We start from the raw sequence: 24,603 nt of genomic DNA on the forward strand, positions 1-24,603 counted from the left end.
ATGGGTGAATCAATAACCAACAAATAAATTGCCAGTGAATCAATGCTTAGCAAATCAACTATAATATAGCTGAATCAAATTTCTTAATCGGTGAATTGAATCAACTTTTTGAGAATAAACTTTCATCATCAGTGACATTCCATATATGTAATGTGCTAAATATGCCACATGGTGAATCAACTTCAATTGAGCAACCTTCGTATTTAGTGACTTAATCACTGGCAAATCAGTTGTGTTGCAGATTTGCCTTTGTTACACCACACGAAGAAAGACAAGGAATGACTTGAGACATAAAACAAGCAAGTTAAATAAGAAATAGCCTGCCCAAGACAAAAACTGACTGCAGAATACAGCATCTGCCCAATCAAAATCAAGTTTTCCAGAGCATCATCTAAAAAGTCAAGTTATTGTATAAATCTCTCCCCACACAACCCTAAAGAACGCTCAATCATGCAGAGTTTATTTAAAATGTGCTTTCTGATCTAGAAGAGCTTTGTTCTGCCTGATATAAAGAGAATATGAGGACAGAAGTTGGATTACAGCAAAAGAAGTCAAAGATGGATTTTATGAGTTGCCATATTCGGCATGTAACCGTGGTAACGCGCCGGAGGAGAGATGAGGAAAGCATCTTGTACTCATTAACGGCAAGAAACCGTCTCCTTGTGGAAGAGATGGATGAGTTTGGATGAGTTCGCAGTCAAAATATGAAGCGTATCTGAGGAAACTGGAAACTTGAGAGCAGCGCAGTGTCTACATCTCACACATTCATATTCATAAGTGCATCACTCACCAGGCAGTCAAACACCTTTAGACCATACCGCTGGGGACTCTCGTCTAAAATCCCAAACAAGGTATCCAGAGTGTCCTGTAAAAACTGTAGAGACAGTCAGTTGTTATAAAAAATCCAGTTTCTGTAGCGTTAGCAGTTACAGTATGAGTTTTATACCTTAACAATTTCTGTGCCATCAATGTCCTTGAGTTTGGACAGGCAGTCAATGATTCTGTCCGGATGGACCCTCCATTTAAGCAGATCCAACATGTCACCTGAAAACAATACAATAAACATGCACTTATTAGTTGGACGCATTTTAAATTGGGTTTTGTATCCCCTCCCATCAGATGGTTTCCATGAATCTGCTATATAAATGATTAAAATATAACTTATCTAGTTAACGTTAGTTTGTTCACAATAGCTTGTTGCAAAGTGCACTGCAACTAACAAGCCAAAGCTGTTTCCCGTGCATTGTTTTATTTGTGACCATTTTTCAATTAACTTTAACTTGAACACAGTTTTAATTTAACATTATTGGCCACAAGTAGCATATAGTTTAGCTGTGCATTTGCTAAATGAGCACTGTGCTAGGCCCGAACTGAGCCCACTGTATAGCTGCATACCAAATGGCACACTATACACTATGCACTCATGCACTATGTACTTATGCACTTACACACCAAATGGCACACTAATGTTTTTTTACTAAGAGGAAATTCAAACCGTTTCCCTAATGACGTTTGACAGTTGCCAAATCGGTGAAATAAATGACAGAATTATCAAATAATACCTGCCGTGGGTATATCCGCATTCACCATCGGGAGGAGCTATAATCACTCTCATAAGAGAATTTAGCTTTCACCATCCAAAATAAAGTTATCCAACATGTGCGCCCGATAGCTCCGCCCCATCCGCTACGTAAGCAAACCTGCAGTCGTTGAGTGTGTAAAGTGTCCATCATTACACACTTTATTTTACCTCAATTAAAGTGCACTTATTATTTTTAGACTTTTCAGTGTGAACACACTACTTACACTATTTATACTACAAAATGGCGTAGAATAGTGCATAAGTATGCGATTTTGGACGCAGCTTATGTTTTGTATAATCGATTTATATTCTGTTCTTAAGTGACTTGGTTATTTTAAGTAAAATTTTAAGCCTTTTTTAATTTCTTGATTTTATTGTTGGGATTAATTTTTTATGATAGTTTTTCGTTCTTTATGTAAAGCACTTTGAATTACCACGTTGTATGCAATCTACTACAGTATAAATAAACTTGCATTGCACTGTCATTGACTAGATAAAATGACAGAGAAAAGGAAAATGGACACAAGATCATTTTTCAGTGCACCTAAAAGCCAAGTAAGTACAATTTGGCTTTAAGAATGGTTGCTTATGAAAATACTAATGTCACAATACCTATCACAGGCAAAGGAGACTTTGTCAATCAAGAGCAGGGTCAATGTCAATCAAATATACAGTGGTAAGGGTGTTGTGCTTTTATTGAAAGAGCCCCTATTGAGGGTTTTCAAAAATGACCTTCCATGTAGTGTGTAACACCGATCTAAGTGAAGTGAAATATCCAGCTAAAGCTTAAATCTGAAAGTGGGCAGATTTTAAAACTATTGATTCATCTAAAAAAAGAGTCGACTCATGGTGGTTAGAATGAATCATCTTTATAACGAGTCTTTAGCCGTTTCGGCGTGACGTGACTATGAAACATAATTGTGTCGGGAAAATTTAAACCTGCGCCCCACCCACTAACACAGCAGCAAAGACTAACAGATCCTGAAGTCATGAGTTAAGAAGATGCTGTGCTTACCTGGATATTATTTTAAGTGTGAAGGGAAATAATTGATTCGGCAATCTACACGCTTACAGTGGGCGATTCATTCGTTTGTTAAAGGAAGAATCAGAAAAGACTGATGTATGAGACTTGTGAGAATGGACAGACAATACACCAGGGGTGCGTGCAAAATAAGGCCAGTTTATTAGGTACAAAGGCAGCCTGCTGCGCGCTGGTGGGCGCTACAACCCCCTGGCTGGGTGGGGATGTGATATTTGGGCAAAGTAGAGTACAGGTGAGATTCGAGTGATCCTTGTTTACGAGCTCGTTTGCGTTTGTGAGCTCACGTTTCACTGCCGTTTGTCATTGCTATGGCCACCGTCAGCTGTTCCTACACGCGTGCAGTGGTCAAGGTTCAGAATACTTCAGCTTTTGCTGCTGTGTGGATTAATACTGAATGTGTGTCATGGTTAAGAATGGAGCAATATGCTGGTGTTTGACTACACTGTTTTGGTGGTAAGGTGTCTGAATAACACTGTTGAGTAAGGTTTATTATGAAGCGTGTTTCGGGCGACCGCTGCGATCGGATCCTAAATCAATGTTGGGGACCTTGGGGACCAAACACAACAGGCTGTCATCGGTCCAATCAGCACAGATTAGCTTCGCGCTAAGTAGGGGTTTGGGAACAAATGAATCGCTGAACTATTCATATGGGAGTCGCTGGGATAATTAGGTAAAAATAAATTCATATTATAAGACCATGAAAGTGTTTTTTGACCCAGCATGCATTTCAGTAGGTTGTTGGAGATCTATATAACCGAAATATGACCCTATTTCATGTATAATATGGGCTCTTGAAGGGATAATGACAGAATTTCTAATGAACATTTTTTTGAGTTGTGGCTATTCAGCAGATGAATATCACAGGCTGACTATTTTACAGTATGATCTGTCGATTTAACAAGTGTAATGTAAACAATTTAGTTATTATGAGTATAAAAAACATCTTTTCCTGCTTTTTTTCAGCTTCAGGAGTCAGTCGGTTGACCATAAGTAACATAACAAACAATGCAATAAATAGTTCTGATGAAAAATCTGCTGACATTGAACCCGAGAAATACTTTGAAAATAACCATAATGACACAGTCTCTGTGCTACATTAATAATGATAAAAATATCATTTTTAACTGCGGGGAAACATCTATATAAGTACAATTTGACTGTATTATTTGTGTCCCTTTCAAAAAATTGGTCATGAGAAATGTTATATGTACGCCTATGCCAACAAATCCATCACTGATCAATCAACTGAATCAGTGTTGGCAATTCAAATATTGTGAGTGAAGCAATCAATGGTGAATTAAATCCACTGTTTGTAAAATTAACCGCTATAAGTGAATGGACTTGGTCAGTCATCTACTGGCAAAATCAACTGTTGTCAAAACAACTGATTTCAAATTAAAGACTGCAAACCAACAACTGTTTAATTCTGTCAGATTTAAGCTGTCGTCACACTGCACTTTTCGCTCCATAGACTTTCATTCATACACACGTGAATGCGACAGACTGGAAACGTAAACCTACAAAATCACATCATGTGACTGCATAAGACCGATCAAATTTTGACCTTGACCGAATTTCAACCTTTGCTCTAAATTAAAGATTGGCAAATCAACTACTGGTGAATCAACCATCATCAATAATGAATCAAACTTTGGTAGCAAATTAAAGATGGGTGAATCAGCTTTAAATAGATCACCATCAACATTAGTGAATTAAGCTTTGATACCAAATAAAAGATTAGTGAATCAGCTGTAGGTGAATCGACCACCATCATTAGTGAATCAACAGATTGGGGAATCAGCTGTAAGTGAATCAACCATCATCATTAGTGAATCAAACTTTGGTACCAAACTAAAGATTAGCAAATCAGCTGCAGGTGAATCAATCATCATAATGAGTGAATCAACCTTTGACATCAAATTACAGATTGGTGAATCGGCTGCAGTTGAATCAAACATTATCATTAGTGAATCATCCTTTGGTACCAAATAAAAGATTGGCGAATCTGCTGTAGGAGAATCAAATGTCATTTTTAGTGAATTAACCTTTGATACTACATTAAAGATTGGGAAAACAGCTATAGGTGAATCAACCCTCATCTTTACTGAATCAAACTTTGGTATCAAAGAAAATATTAGAGAATCAGCTGCAGGTGAATCAATCATCATAATTAGCAAATCAACCTTTAACACCAAATTACAGATTGGTGAATCAGCTGCAGTTGATTCAAACTTCATCATTCTTTGGTACCAAATAAAAGATTGGCGAAACAGCTGTTGGTGAATCAACTGTAATTATTAGTGAATTAACCTACGATACCACATTAAAGATTGGGAAATTCCAAGGAATTAAGTGAATTAAGTGTTGATAAATCAACCAGTTTTGGAGCATTTTAAATGCAGCCAAGCACTTTCCTCTACACTTCACAATCAGCTCGATGAAGTTCAAAGATCAAGCTGAATGTAAATGTCATAATAAACATTAAAAAGCCTAAAGCTTGTGACTGAGTAAAGATGCAATACAAACTGAGTCTAATTTGGTTTCAGTGCCTTCGGTTAAATAAGAGGCAGATGGCCGTTGATATGTGTGCAGTTGGACGAAGGAGCAGCAGAGCCGCAGAGACACTGGGCGAAGCTCCAAGGTCAACAGAGGCAGGTGTGGGCTCAGCCCGCTGTGATCTCCAGCCCAAAACGCAGACCTTTCTGTTTTCTGCCACTGTTACCATGACACTCACCTGCTGAAGGGCTCAGATCAATATATCACAACGTCAAGGTCATGATGCTGAGATGAGGCCATATGGAGCCAAAAGGCATTTCTGAAATTACTGCTTTCCGACAGGCTAGCAAGAAATTCGATGCTGTTATTTTAATGCATGAAACTAATTAATTGCTTATAAAAAATGAATTAACTAATAATTGCACCTGACCTCCCCAGTTCAAACTAAAAACACGATTATTTTTCTTACACCATTGGCAGGTTATTTTGCTTGTTTTAAGGACAATATCGCTTAACCTATTATTTCTGAAAACTGAAATAATTTGAAAATTTTGTGCTAGAAACAAGTCAAAAGCTGTAAGTAAGAAAAGCATTTTTCGCAGTGTAAATATACATTTAGATGCTGCTGTACCTCTATGTGTAATACATTTTATGTTGAATCAAAACTATCTAATTTCTAAGTTTTTCACATTTAACAACTTCTTTTGAGGGAAATATCTCAGATATCTCATTGTTTTTGTGATTTTTTTGCAACATACTGTAATGTAATTAAATAACAGTTTTTATTTGGTTGACAGCCATATCTTTTTAATTGAATGGCAGATTAGATTTAAGGGGTAATTAACCAAAAGCACAAATGCACACTTAAATTGTGAACACGTTTATGATTTTCTTTTCTTAACACACTTTTAGCCTGATTCGGTAACTCCTTCATATTAAAAAAGAGCTTTTGTGGTGTGTACAGAAGAGGATCACTATCTCACCATTCTGAGTGAGTTTAGTGGAGCAGAGAGACGACTGGATCCAAAAAGACTCTTTGCTGTTCTTTATTGTCTGGTTGTTGCCTGGCTGAAGGCTGGCTTTGGAGAATGGCAGTTTGAGGTACCGAGCAAGATCTTGAAGATCAGCTGTCTCTTCACACTGTTATGAAGAAAAGTTAAAAAAGATGTCAAAAAACAAACACACACGAAGAACATGAGAGCTACTAAATATTAAAAAGGTTCTTTTGGAGACGTTTACCTAAAATTGAGCACAGATCATTAATATTTCTCTCTTTTTTTGTCTTGTTTCTGGTACAGAAATTTAAACATTGTTGAATCAAGAAGCATTTTTTCAGGACATGTAAAAATTAAGAGAGATTTTCCTTAAAATTTATCAAGATTATATGCCAGAAGGGTAAAACAAAATAATCTTGATTTGAAATAAGATTTTTTTTTTTTGCTTACCCACTAGCAGATTTTTTTATTTATTTATTTATTTTTTTGCTTTTAGTAAGGAAAAACTAACTTAATTATAACTTATTGGTTTTAAAAACAAAACAACATTTTTTGTCTAAAACTATTTCTTAATTTAAAGTCTTTAAAAGAAACTTGGACTAGAAACAAGATATAATTTTTCTTTTTTTTTCTTTCTTTTTTGCAGTTTATTTGCAAATTTGTTTTTATTGCCAAGTAATATGTTTAGTTTTCTTGTTATATAAACAGTTTTTGTTTTAATATAGTGTCAACTTCCATTTTAAAAATGATATATAATGCAAATGTTTTAATAAAAAATTGCTGACATGATCTAAAGATGATCTGGTGTGAATTTAGTGAAAGTCTAGGACAGTGGTGCTCATCCCTGTTCCTGGAGATCTACCTTCCAACACAGTTCAGCTCAAACTCTAATCAAACACACCTAAACCAAATAATTAGGACTTGAAGCAGCACTTGATAATTACAGACAGGTCTGTTTAATAAAGGTTGCAACTAAAATCTGCAGAAAGGTAGATCTCCAGGAACAGGGTTAAGTACCTCTAATCTAGGAGGAGTTTGAAAAAAAAAGAGATTTTGGTTGATTATACATGATTGGTATTAATGTTCTTGGTATTCAAGAAATCTGTCAAGCCCAGTCAGATGACAATAGGCAAAACTAAACACTAAAACATTTCATTTTTCACCACAACTTGGTACTGCCGTTTTGACGTTTTGAGCACCTTTATGTTGCTAAAGACAAAATGTGAAACACTGCACCAATGCAACTGTAATATTTTAAAACAAATTTAAAATGTCACCCATCTTTTAGGAAATTGAGAAACTATAAGAAAAAATACTAGCTTGCTGTCCCACAAATAGAAATCTGGGATTTAAAAAAATAAGTGCAAATCACATTTAAAATAAATGTTTAGATGTTGAAATATACACTCACTGGCCACTTTATTAGGTACACATTACCAATACTGAGTTGGACCCCCTTTTGCCTTTAGAACTGCCTTAGTCTTTCGTGGCAAAGAATCAGCAAGGTACTGAAAAAAATCCCCAGAGATTTTGGTCCATATTGACATAATTGCAACACACTTGCTGTAAATTGTTGGCTGCACATCTATGATGCGAATCTGCCATTCCACCACATCCCAAAGGTGCTCTATTGGATTGAGATGTGGAGACTGTGGAGGCCATTTGAGTACAGTGAACTCATAGTCATGTTCAAGAACCAGTCTGAGATAAATCATTATGACATGGCACGTTCTCCTGCTGGAAGTAGCTATCAAAAGATGGGTACAGTGTGGTCATAAAAATAAACAGACATGGTCAGGAACAATACTCATGTAGGACATTGACATTATGCTCAAATGGTATAAATGGGCCCAAAGTGTGCCAAGAAAATATCCCCCCGACCATTACACCACCATCACCAGCCTAAACTGTTGATGCAAGGCAGGATGGATCCATGCTTTTTATGTTGTTGACTCCAGATTCTGACCCTAACATCCGAATGTCGCAGCTGAAATCGGGACTCATTGGAGCAGGCAACATTTTTTTCAATCTTCTATTGTCCAAACAAGTCTGGTCATTCTCCTCTGACCTCTGGCATCAACAAGGCATTTGCACCCACAGAACTGCCCCTCAATGGATAATTTGTCTTTTTTCTGACAGTTCTCTGTAAACCCTAGAGATGGTTGTGCATGAATATCTCATTAAAAATACTCCAGTCTGGCACCAACAACCATGCCACACTCAAAGTCCCTTAAATCACCTTTTTTTGCCCCGTTCTGATGCTCAGTTTGAACTTCATCAGATTGTCTTGACCATGTCTACATGCCTAAATTCATTGAGTTGCTGCCATGTGATTGGCTGATTAAAAATTTCCATTGAGCAGTTGAACTGGTGTACCTAATAAAGTGGCCAGAGAGTGTATATAAAAATCTGTCTTATATATGTACATATATGCAACATATATTCAAAATATCGTAAAAATGGGTGTTAATAAATGAACATGACAGTACGGTTTTGAAAGTTTCAGAATCGCACCCAAAAAAAGTGCACCCCTGCCTATTACCTTATGGACAATGAGCTCATGCGTCCCATCAGGCAGTGGCCTTCCATCATCCTGCATCAGCGGCACAAAAGAGAAGCCAAACAGCTTCTTCTCACCTTTTTCTTTTGCTGGTGGAGCAGAAACAACAGTGCTTACGTGAAACAAGTCGATAATGGGAAAGTCTAAAATCTCAGAAGTGAATAATCAGTGGACGCAAAATTCATCTGAAGAAAGAAAGTGTGAGTGAAGTGAATAATGCAGTCTTACTGGAGCAGTGTCTGAGCTCGAAGCGTAAGTGTGTGCCCCGAAACATCTCCAGAGGAATGGGCAGTTTGATCTGCTCAGCCCAGCGAGGGCTGTTACTGTGGTACAGGACAAAAGAGTGGTGCTCATCCACTCCAGGTTCCCCAGAGCCACAACAAACCAGACCCTGAGAGGCAGAAGAACACGGTACATGAAACTGACCCTAATTATAAAACACTTTTAGTCCTACTGTAATTCATGTTATTTAGATCTATTAGTTTATTTCACGATGTGGTTTCCCACCTTCAGAAGCTGCCCGTCAGCTCCCAGCAGATAGACTGTGACTTCCACATTACGTGCCACGCTTTTTCCTCCTTTCTCGAATTCACCCCTCTCAAGGGTCACATACAAATCATTTCTCATTTCACCTGCAGGAGGAAGATAACTGCATCTCAGAAATCATATTGTACCAGGACAGCAATTTCAGGCAGTTATCAGGTGTTGAAATCAGCCTATCAGAAGAGGCTGCTGAAAACGAAGCTGTTCTTTGTATGGTGTGTTGATACACTGATAGGAGTGTATAATATACTCAAATACTGCTGAATGTATATATTATATATGCATTCATTCATTCATTTTCTTGTCGGCTTATTCCCTTTATTAATCCGGGGTTATTAATAATAATCGGTCAATTTAGCCTACCCAATTCACCTGTACCGCATGTCTTTGGACTGTGGGGGAAACCGGAGCACCCGGAGGAAACCCACGCGAACGCAGGGAGAACATGCAAACTCCTCACAGAAACACCAACTGAGCCGAGGCTCAAACCGGCGACCTTCTTGCTGTGAGGCGACAGCACTACCTACTGCGCCACTGCGTCGCCCATATGTGCATACACACTACACATAAAATCTTGCAAGGACAAAAAATTTTGTTTGGCAATTCACAATTCATTTCAGCTAAAATGTAAAAAAAAAAATCATTACAGATATTTTTAAAAGTATCCAAAATAAATATATTTGGATAAAAAAGTATTTAAAAAAAGTTTGTCAAGGGAAAGTTTGGCTTGTTCCAGTTTGAAATTAACATTTGGATTACTTTTAAAAGCTTGAATAATAAAAAAAAGTATAATTAAGATGATTTATTTAATTAGATTGATGGCTAAATGAAGTTTGAAATCCATCTAGCCCATCCATCATACACAAATATCCAAACACCACCAAAGACAAAACAAAGTAGATAACTCATCAGTACATTTATAACATGTTTTAGCTAGTTTCTAACACATCTAACACTGCAAACATTTTACATGCAACAATTTAGCTTATGGGTGAGGCAGTGGCGCAGTAGATAGTGCTGTCGCATCACAGCAAGAAGGTCGCTGGGTCGCTGGTTCGAACCTCGGCTCAGTTGGCATTTCTGTGTGAAGTTTGCATGTTCTCCCTGCCTTCCTGTGGGTTGCTCCGGTTTCCCCACACAGTCCAAAGACATGCTGCAGGTGAATTGGGTTGGCTAAATTATCCGTAGTGTATGAGTGTGTGTGTGAATGTGTGTATGGATGTTTCCCAGAGATGGGTAGGGCATCCGCTGCATAAAAACTTGCTGGATAAGTTGGCAGTTAATTCCGCTGTGGCGACCCCGGATTAATAAAGGGACTAAGCTGACAAGAAAATGAATGAATGAATGAATGAATTTAGCTTATTGCTAGTTTCAATGTGTCACTAGCTTATCTGAATTCCACTAGCATGTTTTACCACACTATTATAATTGATAAGTGACTACAACACTTTGTTTACAAATATATATATATATATATATATATATATATATATATATATATATATATATATATATATATATATATATATATATATATATATATATATATATATATTTATACACAGTTGGGTCCATTCATATTTGGACATCGACACAATTCTATGTTTTTTGGCTGTATACATCAACACAATGGACTTGAAAATGAACAATAAACAATGTACTTTAACTTCAGACTCTCAGCTTTAATTTGAGGGTATTTACATCCACATCAGGTAACTGGTGTAGGAATTACAGCAGTTTGCATATGTGCCTCACACTTGTTAAGAGTCCAAAAGTAAGCCAGCAGTGAAGCACATCTTGTTCATTTCATTTCAAATGGATTGTGCTAGTGTTTAGAGCCAAAAATGTTAGAACTGTGTTGATGTCCAAATATTTATGGAACTGTATATATATTGCAATCATGATTTTCGAAAGTATGACATTACTTTGTAAATATCATCTGTTGAGCCTCCCCAAGTTTGGACCAAGCTGCATATTGCTGTACATGCAGATAATAATGTACATTAGGTATTTGCATAAGACTAACGTCATAAAGACCTTTTAAAGGCCATACATATGTACAGTACTTACATACTGCACATTTTAACAAATTGCTGGCATGTTTATAGAACATTTTAACACATTTCTAGCATGTCTCTCACATAATCCAACATCTAATCTACCACACTTGCAACATGTTTTAAGAGTTGATAAGATGATTTAGGACATCACTAACATGTTTTATCTTGCCATTAACACATTTTAGCATGTTCTATAGTGCATTGTGTGCCATAAAAAAATAATAAATGTATTTTTGTTATTATGGTCAAACAAGGGGCATAACATGTCTGATTCTGTTACTTTGTTTTGTGCTGACAGTATGTGACAGCAAGGAAAGGATGAACATCCTGTAAAATCCATCCTATTTTGTTGAGCATTGATTTTTTTTTAGACTTGCAATCTTTGGAAGATATGCTTGTGTTATGGAAGAAACAGAAGCACTCAAAGTTCATTATAATTCAATAAAAACAGTATTTTGCTACTGTTAAGCCTGTATTTACACGACTAACCAATTCGTTTAGTACATAATGACATGATTAATCCAATACTACAAATGGCACTGAGCGGCCCACATTACCATATGATGACAAAAGATATTGTAAAAAATACAGATTTAATTTGCATAACAATTTGACCATAAATTATGTATGTAATGTAATGTTAAAGAGCGACACAATGAAAACCAAATGTGATTATCCCACCTGGAATGATGATATCGGAGAAACCCAGTCTCTTAGTAATAGAGACGTTGCGGGTGAAAAGACGCATGTAATCCTTCCGAATCTGCTCCATATCCCCGTGCAGTAGCTGGAGGGAGACATTAAGGCCTGCAAAAGAAACATAAATGCATTTCAATAAACCTTCGCAATAACATCTGACACTAAAATATAGAAACATACGTTTCTGGCACCAACTAAAACAGACGTATTTCTTGTAATTTAAGAATTAGCATTCGAAAACAAATGTTTGATTCAAATCCATAATGTATTTATTATTGTCTTAATATAGTATACAAAATAGATGGATAGACAGACGGACGGACGGACGGACAAACGGACAGACAGACAGACAGATGAACATTTATGCTATTATTCATGCTTCTGTTCTGAATATGGTTAAATTTTAAAGAGGTTATTGTAAGGCAAGGAAAAATAAATACATGTTTACAATATTTGTAAACCTTTTTTTATATTTATGCCTCCTTGTAGCTAAATATACATTGTGAAATGATATGTGGCTAGCATACTAGGTATATCCATCCATCCATCCATCTATTTATATCTATTTATATCTATCCATATCGTTCTATCTATCCTTATCTATCCAACCAACCATCCATCCATCCACCCATCCATATGTGTCAATCGATCCATATCCATCCATCAATCCATATCTGTCTATCCATCCATATCCATCTACCTATCCATCCAACCATCTATTCATCCATCCATCCATATCTTTCTATCCATCCATATCCATCTATCCATCTGACCATCCATACATCCATTAATCCATCCATATCTGTCCATCTATCCATATTCATCTACCTGTCTATCCATCCATCCATCCATCCATCCATCCATCAATCCATATCTATCCATCCATATGTCCATCCCTTCACCCATCCATCTATCCATCTATCCATCTATCTATCTATCTATCTATCTATCTATCTATCTATCTATCTATCTATCTATCTATCTATCTATCTATCTATCTATCTATCTATCTATCTATCCATTCATTTCTGTACATCCATCCATCCATCCATCCATTCATCCATTTATCCATCCATCCATCCATCCATCCATCCATCCGTCTGTCCGTCCATCCATGTACCTGACTTTTTTTGAAAACCCAGTAATTCTCTTAATGCAATTATAAAATACTATACTAAAAAAAATTGACATGCTTACTTCACCTAAAACAGTTAGTAAACCTGTTGTAACCTGGAACTGTTAATTTGACTAAATTTTCTATAATTATTCAAATAGTTCACTTACATAATCATTTTAAGGCAACAGGTTTTCTCACCTTCAGTCAACTAATCGCTTTAAAATCAAGGCGTTAAATCTCTTTTAAAATCAACACATTTACTCACTTTTTAAAACAAAATCATTTTTTTTACAGTTCATTAGATACAATAAAAAAGAAATAGAAAAAAACAAGTTACAGAGTTCACAAGATTGTGCATCCCAGGAATGACCTGACTGCCTCTCAATTATTGAGTAATCTGCTGCTTTAATCCTCATATGTAACGTTTGTGCATGTTACCATAACAGCTCCATGGGATGAGTAATAGATCTCATTGTGTTCCAGCACTTGATGACAAGCATTTCTCTGCCTCCCTCATTTATGTGACTGATGAAAGCCAACGATTCTGACATCCGTGCACCAGATTTACACTTTAAAGTCCCAAGCCTCTTTGAAGAAACACTTTGTTTCTCGAGTAATTTAATCACAAAGCAGACCTAGATGTTGAGTTCTTACAGATGGAAATTTCACCCATTCCCATTCCTTCATTTGTCTGAATGACTTTCATCTTAAGCATAACCCTGCTGTACATCTGCTGAGGGGCACGGCCTGTGGTTTAAACCGACACTGCATAATCTCCTTCTTACTTGATCTTTTTTTTTTTTACTTTATTTTATTTTATTTATCTGGCCCTCTTCTTCCTGCTTAATATTCCAATGTCTTCCTCAGGGTATTTTTACTATTGTTTTGCAGGAAAACCTTCTCATACTTCACCAACAACGTTCATTTTGTGTGTGTTCAGTTCTCACCACAGTGTTTGTGCATTTGGATGGGTAAAATATAGAGTAGGAGACTCCACTTGCTATGTTTATATGACATTTTAACATAATGCTAGTCTGTTTATAACACAATTTAACATATTCTAGCCTAATCTACCACACTTGTAACATGTTTTAAAAAGTCAATAACATGATTTAGTACATCGTTAACATGTTTCAGCTTGTTCTATTGTCTATGTCTATGTATATATATATATTTATATATATAAATATATATATATATATATATAAATATACACATACATATATATATATATATATATATATATATATATATATATATATATATATATATATATTTATATATATATATATATATATATATATATATATATATATATATATATATATATATATATATATATATATATGCATATGACTTAACTTTAGAACTCTTAACTTTAGAATATATGCGCACAACTGAGTAGGATAAACGTTTTATTCCATTTGAAAAGATGTGCAGAAACTGAGATGAAAACACTTTTAAGGAAACAAATTCCAGTATGCACATTAAAAATGATCATGTGATTTTGTTATAAGAGATCATGTGAGGAATAAATTGTGTGTGAATAGACAAACCAGCAGGCTGAGCACATTGTAAACCATCTGAAATGTTGTTTTGGACATTCTAAAACTCCTTTACCATCTTAGTAATAGTGTTGTTATATTAATAATGACTTCTAAAATCAAGAACGTCTGTGCTTCATGTCTCACACCTTTAAACACCACCACACATTCTCTGTGTGTCAGGATTGCCTTCTGCAGCACGAGTGTTTTGGTAAATGAAGAAAAGATTCACGCAACTTCTCCTACCACAGCAAATTCAGTTTTTACTGTTGATATTTGGTGCAAATTAATCAGGAAGTGATGATTTTGTTCTCTTGGATCTTTTATGTGATAATCCAGTTTTGCGCATAAAGTTATTTTCAATATTTTATTGCATTTTTTTCCAGATAACATACAAGCTTACAAATGTATATGAAAAATAGAAGTCATATCAGGAAAGAGATGACATTAGGATTAGGAAAATGGGGGAACAGTTTTTGAACAAAATATCTCACTTAAAAGAAATGGAAAAGATGATTGTTTGGGAGATAAAATTTAGTTGATAGGAGTGAAAAGGAGGGGAAAACATTGTTATCATACAGACTGTTTAAAGTGGCTAGGCCTTTCATTGACAAAGTATTAAAAACTCAATCTAATATAGATGCTTTGTGTATTTCATGGGGAAGTTGGGAATAGACTGTAGAACATTGACAGATGTAAAGAGGCAGATAACTCTATATGTGTCCAAGGTGGGTCAGGAACACCAGTTTTGTGACCAATCCAATAAAGTATTTTGATAATATTGCAAACCCAAAAGTAATATTGAATATTTGGGAGAGCATGATCCCCTTCAGATTTGGGAAGCTGAAGAACTGACTCTCTGATGCGAGATGGTTTTACACCAGATGAACCCGCACAAAAGTTGCTATAGGTTAGTAAAAAAAAATTATTTCTGGAGACTGGGACATGTTGAAAAACATATAAAAACTTGGGAAGAATGATAATTTTTCATAAGATTTACCCGACCTATTATGGAAAGGGGGAGGGAACCCCAGCGAGCTATATCTGATTTGCATTTATCTACAAGTGGTATGAAATTTTTAAGAAATAAATCTTTAAAAGAACCCAAAATAAATATACCAGGATACTTAAACCCTTCTAAAGCTAACTGAAAAGGAAATGAAGAGTAAGGGAGGGCTTAAGGTGATTAATAAAAAAAATAATTCACCCTTTTGAAAATTTATCTTGTATCCTGAAAGGGCACCAAACTGGTCCAGAATTTAAAGTATTTGCGCATAAAGTTAATTCGCATTTTTGGATGGAAACATAGATAGTGAAACCCTCCGACAGCAGGATGTCCAAAGTAATGGGATGAGCATTTCAGGGTGTGAATTCTGTGACTTTCGCTCACTGAAATGCTGAATTTGCAAGACATATAATAAACAGAAACAAGGCTCTGTTGTGCTTTGCATAATTTTAAAATAGTTTCAGTTTCATTACTTTTCATGAATTTAATAGCCATTATGGGAGCAACATTTGAAAATGTACCTCAGACTTCTAAAAGAAATGAAAATAAATACAAGCACCCAGGATTTGAAGTTGTCATTATGTGGCCAGCGCTTTTGAAATGTACATTTTCCTGAATTGTTTGCCTCAGTTAACAGTTTGGTGCCTAATAGTTGACAAGCAGAAAATAATTTAAATATCAACAAAATATAGTCGAAGGCTGTGTTCACATTAGATGTGGCATGCGCGAATAAATCGTGATAATCACACATAAATAGACACCTAAACATTTTGAGTTTCCTTGCTTTTTTTGCGTGTCAGATTTGTTTAATTTACACATGAACTTCATTTCACAAAAGACATAGATTTGCAGATTTGACTCTAACTGCTAAATGGATAACAAAGATTTTATTGAGAGTATAGTTGTGTTAATGTGCTTTAGGAAAGCTGAAAAACAGTGTATATTTGTTCGGCGCCCTGTCTGTGTCCACTACATCCTTTCAGAGGTGCACTTAGCTCTGTGAGTTCACCAACTCCTCCAGAAACTAGATGATGAAGGCTTTCAGCTGTGCTTCTGACTAAGCCAAGCCCAGTTTGATGAACTGTTGTCTGGTGTTAGCAAGAGGATTTTTCCTCGAGACACCAACAACAAGCACTACGTCCTAATCACGCCCCTACAAGAGCAAGCTCCTGATTGGTTAGCATGGCACGAATGTCTGCTGAAGTTTAGATTTTCCAACTTAAGCAATCCGTGCGATTCACTTGTTCAGCATGTCAAACATGCAAATTGCTCAACTCGTTCTGCCAAATTCGTGTGAATCGCATAATTAGCGTGCCTCATTTACATAAATTGCTCCACAGGAGGTCAATTCTCGTCTTTGCATTGACTTAACATGTAAATATCTCACCCTTGACACTTCATCCGCGTCTGGTGTGAACACATAGCCATAACAAGTATGAACCACAAAAAACAAACTGTGTAAGCTCGCCTTAAAAAGGTTAGTTCACCCAAAAATGAAAATTTACTCACTATTTACTCACCCTTAAGTGGTTTTAAACTTTGAGTTTTTCATTGGACACAAAACGTCACAAATCTGTAATCAGTGACTATGGTTAGGAAACAGAAAAAAGAAACTCAATACATGTTTGTGACAAGTCAATTATGTTTTAATGATGACTGAATCTTTGAAGAAGAGACTGAAGGAGAGTTAACATCCTACGACTCCTTTTTGTTTGCTGCAAACTTGTATTGATTAAAATAATTAATCTTTCCTTGTGGTACAATCTTTTCCTGTTTGCTGTTCTCTAATTTTAAATGTTGATTTTCACAAAACAAAGGGATTTTGTTAAAGCTAGCACACAGCAAACACACAACTAAAATTCAAGTAGTGTTTACAAAATGGTCTCTAAATTTTTCCTCTGCAGGTTTAATGGCTTTATGAGATCTACAAGCTTCTACAAAAGCCACATCTTCATTATGGTCTGGTAATATATTCAGACTAAGCTGCCCACACGAGTGAAATCACCAGCAGTCCATTCATTTTCCAAGCTCTTGCGAGATGATGCACACCAAGATTACATAACTACTACTCCACCACCTCCACAAAACATGGCATCAACAACATCATGTACTCTGAGACCCCCATTCCAGCTTTCATCTGTTTGCACTTTTGAACATAAAAATGACTGTTGTTCCTTCTGTTCCCCTTTAACTTTTTTTTTTGTAAACAGGCGAAAAATCAATAACAGTAATTTGGCTTTTATACAAAAGATTAGTTGTAATTGTTGTCGATATGCCCTTTCGAAACATTTTAAGTGTCGACAATAACATGAAAAGGGTCAATTGCTTTCTGTGCATGCCATCGATGTGGTGTTTTAGTTCACACTGATAGCAGATGAGTGTGACTCATAAACGCCTTCTAATGGTCATTGTTTAAAAAGATAAGCTTGTTCAATTATCGTAACTGAATTACTCCAGATGAATTGATTGGATATACTAGCTGACAGATATCAGGGATTCAAAACAAATGCCTCAAAAAGAGTATAAATGAAACAGAAACAAAACAATACAAAAAACAAACAAACAAAAAAACAAATACAGAAATAAATACAGAAATCAATTAAAAACTGAGAAATACAAAGTTGAACAAAATAAAACAAAGCAAAACAAATATTTGAGATCATAAATAATAAACTTAAAAAATAATAATAATAAACTTAAAAAACTTGATAAAATACTTAATTAAAAATAAAATAAAATGCTTAATTAAAAATAAAACAAAATACTGCAGATAATCCTATTGATCACTCAAATAAATGCCTAAAAAAACTAAACAAGCAAAAAAAAAAAAAAAAAAAAATTAACAAATCATTAAGAAATATAAAGCTAAGCAAAAAAACAAAAAAAAAAGCAAAACACAAAACTGGGATTGTAGACTAAAGTGAACTAAACTAAACTAAATTCGGTCAAAAGTCAAATATTTTATTGTATCATCCTGTAGAAAATATTAATTTAGAAGAGATATCTAGTTGTGAGGGGTGTACTTAGCTAAAGTCTATACCTGTATGTAGTATATAAATTACAAAAAATTATAAAGAAATTAATATTAAAAAGCACTGACTGATATAAAAAAGAAGGCTAGATTTCTTAAACTAAAAAGTAATACTAAACTAAAGTACTGCAGATGACTTCTAATTTACTAGCTAATTGAGATCTGGGACTCAAAAAAAAACAATACAAAATTTAAAACAAAAATAACATATTACCTAAACAAAATTAAAAGTAAAATACTATTTAAAGTAATAAATTAAAAGTTTTTATAAAGATGACATTTTATTTAGATGGTTCGTTTGTTGAGTTTAAGTTACATTGCATCTACATGCCAACTAATTCTCATTAGATTATAAGCAGATGGTTGGGGATAGGGTTGGGGTTATGGTTAGTGTAAATTGACAAGTACTTGCAAAGTTTCTTGTAGTCTGTTAAATGTCTGTTGAAGGAGCAGTATCAACATATATTAAGCAGACAGTCTACTAACACTCAAATGGACCATTAAATTTAATTGTTGCCATTATAATTTTCATGAAATATTTAATCTCAGCTTTAATTTTGCAAATAATATAATGAGCTTCTTTGTGACTCATTTATTCGTATGATTTATGATTTTGACTTGTGACTTTACAACGATAAAACCACAAAAAATTTTAGACTGAACTTCAGTGTACTTGCTCAGACTCATAAAAAAAAAAACAAATCTTAGCCACCATTTACTGTAGCAGCATCCGTAAAACCATAGCAACAGCAGAGCCCCAGCAGCAGACAAGCAACACTCACATTTTCTTCAGTAAATGCTAGTATTTTGTGCAATCAAAGTGACTTTTGCTAGAAGAAATGACAAACTGCACTTTCAATCCACTGCAACTGCAAAACTTGATGACTTTTTAAATGAATTATAATTAGTTGCTATCAAAACACATTTAATGATGACAAATGGGCAACCCTTAAATGTAACGCTTCTTATGTCTTCTTATTAATTAACAGTTTTTTCATGGACATCAATTTTAAGATTTTAGGCTTTTCATGTTAATATTCTAATGTAATGAAAACTATCCAAGAAACACTTACTGTAAGTGTTCTGATATATGTAAAGGTCCTGTCAACATAAAAAATAATAGATATTTTATAGGCTGCTTTCATAAAAGGAGTTTATCCCATGCATTGAGCCACAAATCTCTGCTTCAGCATCTTTACCTACACAAAACTTTAAATTTACAAAGTTTTAATCTATTTATTCTATAGATTAATAAGAGGGAAATGCTTATACATTTCAACAAAACATATTTAAAAACACAACATACAATTGAGGTCACAATTGTTAGCCTTCCTGTGATTTCGTTTTTCTTTTTAAAATAATTTCTAAACAATGATCAGCATGTAATGGAATTTTTCACAATATTTCCTATAATATTTTTTCTTCTGGAGAAAGTCTTATTTGTTTTATTTCAGGTGGAAAAAAAGCAGTTTTTAATAAAAAAAACAAAAACATTTTAAGGTCAATAATATTAGCCCTCTTAAGTAAGATTTTTTCGATTATCTACAGAACAAACCATTGTTAACTTACCTAATTACCCTAACTTTAAAATGAACCCAATTAACCTAGTTAATCCTTTAAATGTCACTTTAAGCTAAATACTAGTATCTTGAAAAATATCTACTGTAATATGATGTATTTTCAGTGTGACAGAAAAAAAATTCTGAAATGAGTTATTAAAACCATTATGTTTAGAAATGTGTTGAAAATTCTTCTCTCCGTTAAACAGAAATTGGGGTAAAATATACAGGTTGATAATAATTTATAAGGGGTCAAAATTCAGACTTCAACTGTACATTTAGTTTTGACACCATGCTGAATTGTTAGTTTCATGTCAGCCATTCCCAGAAGTCATCTATACTTTTCCCATGTGTATTTATCACGTATTTATCTTTTCCGCTTGTTTATTTATCTTGTCCACTACAGCACTTAGTCAAAGGTTTGTTGTCAAAATGTTACAAGTCATGAAAGAAAATTAAGTGAACTCAAATCCTACTAGTTGACCCCGAGCAAGCATCAATACGTGCCGCCACATTTGTACAGTGCTTTCAGAACAAATGTCATTCAACAACACCAGTCAAGACAGTGTGTAAATGTGAAGATGCTAAACTTGTGTACAGGTGTAATAAAGAGTAAACAAAAAAAAAAAAAAACACAAAGGCAGAACTTTTATTACGTAAGATTTTGTTTTTGTATGTTCTGAACTTTTGTGCTTAATTAGCTTTATTGATGATAATACAGTCTCTTACTGCACTGACCATAAGATAAAGTAGCACCAACTCAGTATATGTGTATATCTCTGGCTCTAGATGTCTAGATGTAGAGTCCTTTACTGCAGCTTGGTCCTACATTCATTTCAAAGGAGCGGTACCCTGTACTAAAATGGCAGCTCTATTAACACATTCCTTCCAATGGACAACAACAGGGTAGGCGACATCTAATGTAAATATCTATGCGCTTTTCCACTGCACACGAAATTTGGACACGACTGTCGAAATATGCCACCTTGTGGTAGTCAAACTGAATTTTCAGTTTTGTCGTGCACCATGAAAGTGAAGCTGTTCATGTCCGGTCGGCCGGTTGTATACGGTCTAGTCGCAGGAGTTCAAATATTTCAACGTACCCGCAGCTCAGGATCCAAATTTAACGTATAAGGAGATGATCGGAACTCGACGCAACTCTCAGACAACTCTCCATTGGAAATAAATGACTTCTGGTCATTTGTCGTGTGCAGTGGAAAAGAGATATGTATAGATATGTGCATGCTCAAATTGCCTTTGTTTAATCAGGAGGCATTCAGCTTTAATACATTTGTATTTGTATTTATATTGGGGTTGGGCCGATAGATGATGCCATCATCCATCGCCGACGGCCAATAGACAACACGATGCTGAGCCGGCATCGCCGATGCTCCGCCCCGCCCCCATCGCAAACCTGCTCGCGAAAAATACACACTTAGGCCCTGTTTACACTAATACATCTTAGTGTTAAAATGGAATTTTAGAACGATAATGATCCACATCCACACCGCGTTTTATCTAGCATTTCTAAACAGCCCTCCGTCTGTTGAAAAACTACATCACATGACCACACACACACACACACAAGTGTTGCTCACTGCAGAGCCCCACACACATACACAGAGCCACGTGCTCCTCTGAACTCCAGAGACATAGAGGAGTGCAAGTCTTTATCAAGATAGTACTGCTGGATCGCATCTCACTACAGTTGTTAAATGTGATATTCAGACATCCCAAGTCTACCGGAAGTTCTGGGAGTGTCTATGCATTTGCGGGACTCATAATGGCCGCAAACGAGTGATAATCTCCAGGAAATCGCGCGTCTCCCTCCCGGTCCTCAAATAAGTCACGCACCCCACCCTTCTCACCCCGGGATCCCTCCTCACTCTTCAGACACATTGCGTGCAGTCTAAGATGCCAAATTAGTTGACATCGCCCAACCCTAATAGAGTGGAGAAACTATGATGTCAGGCGAGTTGGCTGCAAGCATAAAACTGGTTCACTTGATAAAATCCCTATAGGATTTTCCCATAGACTTTTCAAAGATTGCAAATAATAAGCTCTGTGTTCAAACACTGTTCATTACACTTACACAGTTTGTCCAGCCATATTAATCCTCACACGAAAATACAACTTTGAGCACTTTTGATCTTAAATGCAAACGCAAGAACTGAAAAGCTAACATTAGGCTATAAACGAACTACAGTGACCTCGGGGCGCTCGCCTGTGACATCAACACCACCCTGCTACAGACAACTTTTCCAGCTTATTTTTACAAATAATGTCCATAACAAAGAGCTAATCTCTCTGTTTTTATTATTATAATCCACGCTATATAATATAAACAAATAAATACGCAAAACACATAGACCTATGTGCATTTTGGACGGGTTTTACGTGTGAAATACATTACAGTTTTGCTTTACGGTTGTTGCAAAAGTTTTAAAACTGTATGTATAAATGTGCCTACTGCCTACATATCATAAGACATATTTAAATAAGTGCATTGCGCGCGCACAGCCTTAACAGACGACAGAGATGAGGCGTGAGGAAGTCTATCAAATGCCTGCAAGTTCCAGATGGATCGATATAAAGAACAACATTCAATTTTCCTTTTTTTGTCACGAAGTACAGCGAAAAGCAGCCCATACAGCCACATCTGCTGGACATTTTATGGAGGAGTGTAAATACTGCAGTTATGATAGAGTTAAATGTGTTCAGATGAAGGAAAAACGGCGAAAAATCACTTGATCACGTTAAAATGACAGTTAACATGCATGTATTTTTACACATTTATTCACACGATTGTATTACTGAGAGCAGGAAAGACACAGGCTGCACTGCGCTCCAGACCAGATCAGCTTGATGACGTATAATGTCTCCGACACCGCCTGTAGTCCCATTTATCAACTTATAGCAACTGTCTTTTTAAAGAAGCATAACTGGTTTAAAAAATTAAGAGTGTGCTGTAACTGGTGTTTTATGTCGTAAAAAAAAACGTGAAAGTATATTAAGTTTGTGTTTGCCATGGACCTTATTTTAGCGATTTTACTGAAATCTCATTTCAAAAAACCTATTAACTTTGGGACAAGGGAACCAGAACTGCTAAAATGCTAACTCGCTTCCGAGTTTTTGCATACAAATTCACGTCATAGTTCCTCCACTCTATTTATTTACATTCTTTCTATTTCATAAGCTATAACCTAATTCATGACAAATATTATTTTATTTTGTGTGTTTGCGTGAGTTTTATTTGGGTGTTTTTGTACACACATTGGGCTCTATTTTGATGGTCCATGCGCAAAGCGCAAAACGCAGGGCCCAAATGCTTTCAGGGCGTGTCAGGACGCGTTTTTGCAAAATTAAGGATGGGAAATCTGCCTTGCGCTTCAGAGCATGTTCTAAAAGGGTTGAGTTTATTTTCTTAATGAGTTATAGGTGTGTTTTAAGAATAAACCAATTACAGTCTCATCTCCCATTCCCTTTAAGAGTCAGCTACGTCGCGCCAAGAGTGCATTCACTATTTACAGGACGCAAAGTAAGTCTAAGTGGAAAAAATTAGCATTTCACAAGCAAACAGTTAACAGTTTTTTAACAGAAAACTGTTAAACAGAGCATCTACTGCGTGAGAATGAGAGATAATGGATCACTTTCACTTTCGCTCTTGGATAGGGAAACCTTTACGCACAGACATCAATTAGTCTATAAATAAATACTTTTGTATTTTTAAGCGCAAATATTTGTTTCAAAACTATTTCTAAATTCAGTTCTAATTTCCAGCAAATGAATAAATGAATAATAATAACAAAATGTGCTCAAAAACCTGAGTTATATCCTAAAACACATGCTTTGCCCCATATGGTCTAAAACCTGTCAGGTGGGCAAATCTAATCTTGTTTATAATAAAACAAATATAAATATGGATAAAATAAATAATACTGCTAATAATAATAACATTATACAAAAGCAAATTGTTATGAATGAACTGAAAAAGCCTCCCGAGATGAAGAAGACATAAAAGCAGTGATTTTTCATATTTATGTAGGCTAGAAAATAATATGTTTTGTAATATTTTAATCCTTTATATTTATATCCTATATCTATTCTTATTATATCCTATATATATCCTTAATATTTACATTTTTTCATATGTAAAGATATTTGCCTCTTGCTCTCTGCGTATTAAGCAGTGCGTAAGCGAGGCGCAACTCTGCGCCGGAGTTTAGACCGGGTTAGTTTTGGTCTAATGAAAAATCTATTATAGTTTCTCAAAATAACAACGCGACAGCGGTCCGCCTCAGAACGCTTTCCTTTTTAGACCAGAACGCCTAGGGGCGCAAAAATGAGCGCTAATGCATTTGCTATTTAA

General features: G+C 35.4%; 1 protein-coding gene across 2 annotated transcripts in view; it reads right to left on the reverse strand.

The window, feature by feature from the left end:
* The window catches only part of dock4a (dedicator of cytokinesis 4a), a 199,976-nt gene that overhangs the window by 86,407 nt on the left and 88,966 nt on the right, over positions 1 to 24,603 (reverse strand). For both annotated transcript variants that reach the window (XM_073943142.1, XM_005170698.6), the window contains 7 exons: positions 11,960 to 12,085; positions 9,183 to 9,307; positions 8,904 to 9,066; positions 8,658 to 8,764; positions 6,104 to 6,260; positions 947 to 1,044; positions 791 to 874 (listed from right to left, as the gene is read on the reverse strand). In XM_073943142.1, the coding sequence (XP_073799243.1) occupies positions 791 to 874; positions 947 to 1,044; positions 6,104 to 6,260; positions 8,658 to 8,764; positions 8,904 to 9,066; positions 9,183 to 9,307; positions 11,960 to 12,085 (860 nt within the window). The remainder of the gene's footprint in view (positions 1 to 790; positions 875 to 946; positions 1,045 to 6,103; positions 6,261 to 8,657; positions 8,765 to 8,903; positions 9,067 to 9,182; positions 9,308 to 11,959; positions 12,086 to 24,603) is intronic.

The sequence above is a fragment of the Danio rerio genome, chromosome 25, assembly GCF_049306965.1.
Source record: "Danio rerio strain Tuebingen ecotype United States chromosome 25, GRCz12tu, whole genome shotgun sequence".
NCBI lineage: Eukaryota > Metazoa > Chordata > Actinopteri > Cypriniformes > Danionidae > Danio > Danio rerio.